Source organism: Branchiostoma floridae, unplaced genomic scaffold (assembly GCF_000003815.2).
Source record: "Branchiostoma floridae strain S238N-H82 unplaced genomic scaffold, Bfl_VNyyK Sc7u5tJ_1515, whole genome shotgun sequence".
In the NCBI taxonomy this organism is placed as follows: Eukaryota; Metazoa; Chordata; class Leptocardii; order Amphioxiformes; family Branchiostomatidae; genus Branchiostoma; species Branchiostoma floridae.
In genome coordinates, this window is record NW_023365739.1 from 18,712 (window position 1) to 21,229 (window position 2,518).

The window sequence follows — 2,518 nt, forward strand, 5'->3', positions numbered from 1 at the left end:
CACTGTAGATACAGGTAAATTCAGGAAGCAATCTTGTTTGATATACTAATAGATAACCAATCTTGACGCTATTCTAATTACGATTTCTTCTTCAAAATTACTAAACAGTATTACTATCGGTCCCATGTGACGCCTTGTCGCTAAACATTTTTTTCAAACGAAGTAATCTGTTAGAAGAGAAAGTTTTCATGATATGCTCTTTTAACCTTTCGGCCCGTTTGTTGCAGTGTTTTTAATTTTACGTTGGCGTCGATAGGTTACCTTTGAAATCAGATTTGTCTGCATTGCAGTCGAGTTAATACTTAAGCGAGAACCTAGGTAACGATGCGATCACGTTCGTCGTAGCTTTTGATGTCGTACGATTTTCAAGCAGTCTGTGACAGAATCAACCGCCGACGAGGATCTAAGACAGACTTTTTCGTAACAAGTTAGATTGCGTGGCGCAGCGGCAGCGTGTTTGGCTCGGGATCGAGAGGTCTCGAGTTCGAATCCTGCCGTGTCACCGATCTTGTGCCCTTGGGAAAGGCACTTTACTCAGGTAAAAATAAGTACCTAGCTTCAGCTAGGGCCGTCTCTCGGATAGGACGTAAAATGGAGGTCCCCTGTTTGGGGAGAGGCACACCCCACTCACGTTAAAGAACGTGCAAATCCTTCCGTCTAGAGTTGGTGATTCTCTACAAATCACCCGGACTCCAGGAAGAAGAGTAACAAATCAGTCACTAATGGATATCTGTATCAAACCAACCAAACCAAACCGACAAGACATCTGAATTTGGTACCAACTGCACGCGCGACTATCTCAGGTATGCAATCAGTTAGTGATCGCACGACAATAGCATGATGTATACATGGCAGGACCTAGCAAGACAATAATAAGACAACAGCAGGCTAAAAACCGCAGGACTTAAGAGTTTTACCTGCTCTTGATGCGTACATAGGGTTGGGTATGTTCGCAGCGGCGTCGGCACGTGCCTGCCAATCAGTCTGTGGCTGCTGCATGGGTGTGGTGCCTGGTGGAAAATTACAAAACTAAAATGGCACCTACCGTACGTATTTAGGAGAACAACAACCGATTAAAGATTTTATGAGACCAAAATACGACATTATCTTAGCAAAGGTATGTTCATTAACTATGGTAGCATAATTTTATCAACAACACAACAGCGTCTGCGGCAAATTGTCAGCCTAATCCTCCTAGTGGCAAAGATTCTATGAAATCAAAATGCTACATGCATGATTTCCACTGAATGCTTGCTGCTTCCCCAATTAACTTCACCATCCGAAATGTTGCCTACAACCCCACATTACAACATGCCCCAAGTGGGGTTAGCACTCTATCCACATGGCGAGGTAGGGGGATCTCTTACCACTTGGGCCCCCACGTGGTCAGAGAATATTCTTTTAGTATTGGCATACAAATGCATATTTATGCCTCGGCTAAAAGCTATTTGGAAAAATAAAGATTATACCAAGCAAGGCACTGAGTAATTCTAAATCTTAGATTTTTAATTAAATAGATTTCACATTGGCTGCTGAAATGTGTGGAAATAAGATATTTTTAAAAACATATTTACCTTTGTCGCCAGCTTGCTGCTGCCCTCCCGGCATGGTGCGACTTGTCAGGTTTCTGGACAGCACAAATACACGTCCTGCGTCAGGCGGGGTCCAAGACACAATGTAGAAATGAAGAAATTATAAACCAAAGATGAAAGAGAATCATGTTGAGTGGGTGGCAAACAGCGCACGTTTTCGGTAGAGACAAATCATACAGACACGTAATCGTTTTGTTTGTGTGTTTATTACATATTGAAAGAGAGGTATCGAAAACAATCTTTAAAGACATTTTATTTTTTGATCATGTTTGGAAACTATATTGAATTCATACATATGCAACCACGCGAGAAAAACAATTTTCATTCTTTTTTCTTAGTCTCATATTGTTCCTGTTCACCACACAACATGTAGTTAGTCAACACACGTAAGATGTTTGCGTTAGATACACACAGATACACAGAAGTTTTACACAGATACACAAACGCTAGTGAAAACCATTCCCCTACGCAGAGGGACCCACAGTCTTGCCCAAACTCCTTGGGGTCACCTCTGCTATCTGACGCACTCATTCCTAGCCGCCCTGCTTATAAATATTAATGAGCTTACCCTTATATGGACAGTCAGCCGTTGGGGATCGGGCGTAGGAGGATGGTGCTATGTAAGACGTAACATGATTGGCTGATAGCTTCCCAGCGGCCTTTGCTAGACGGCTTTCGTAAACAGAAAGCCCAAGAAATGCCTATTCTCTGATTGGCTGACAGCTGGTTTGTGGCGACAATCAAAGTAACTGCTGGTAGGCCATGAGATAGCAGAGCCCCATAGGCTGAGTCAGCTAGCCGTTGGGGACCGTGCGTAGGAGGATGGTGGAAACATAACCTCCATGAAATTTCATGGAGGTAATGAAACACCACAGGGTATTGCCAGTAACCATGGAGGCGGCCGTCTGGTCATTGACCTTATCTGT

The 2,518-nt window shown here is 43.2% G+C and overlaps 1 protein-coding gene across 1 annotated transcript in view; it reads left to right on the forward strand.

The window, feature by feature from the left end:
- The first annotated feature begins 1,311 nt into the window (after nt 1–1,311).
- Nucleotides 1,312–2,518, forward strand: part of LOC118407990 (peroxisomal carnitine O-octanoyltransferase-like) — an 11,376-nt gene continuing 10,169 nt past the window's right edge. Inside the window, exon 1 of the mRNA XM_035808594.1 lies at nt 1,312–1,350. Within this exon, the coding sequence (XP_035664487.1) occupies nt 1,312–1,350 (39 nt within the window). The remainder of the gene's footprint in view (nt 1,351–2,518) is intronic.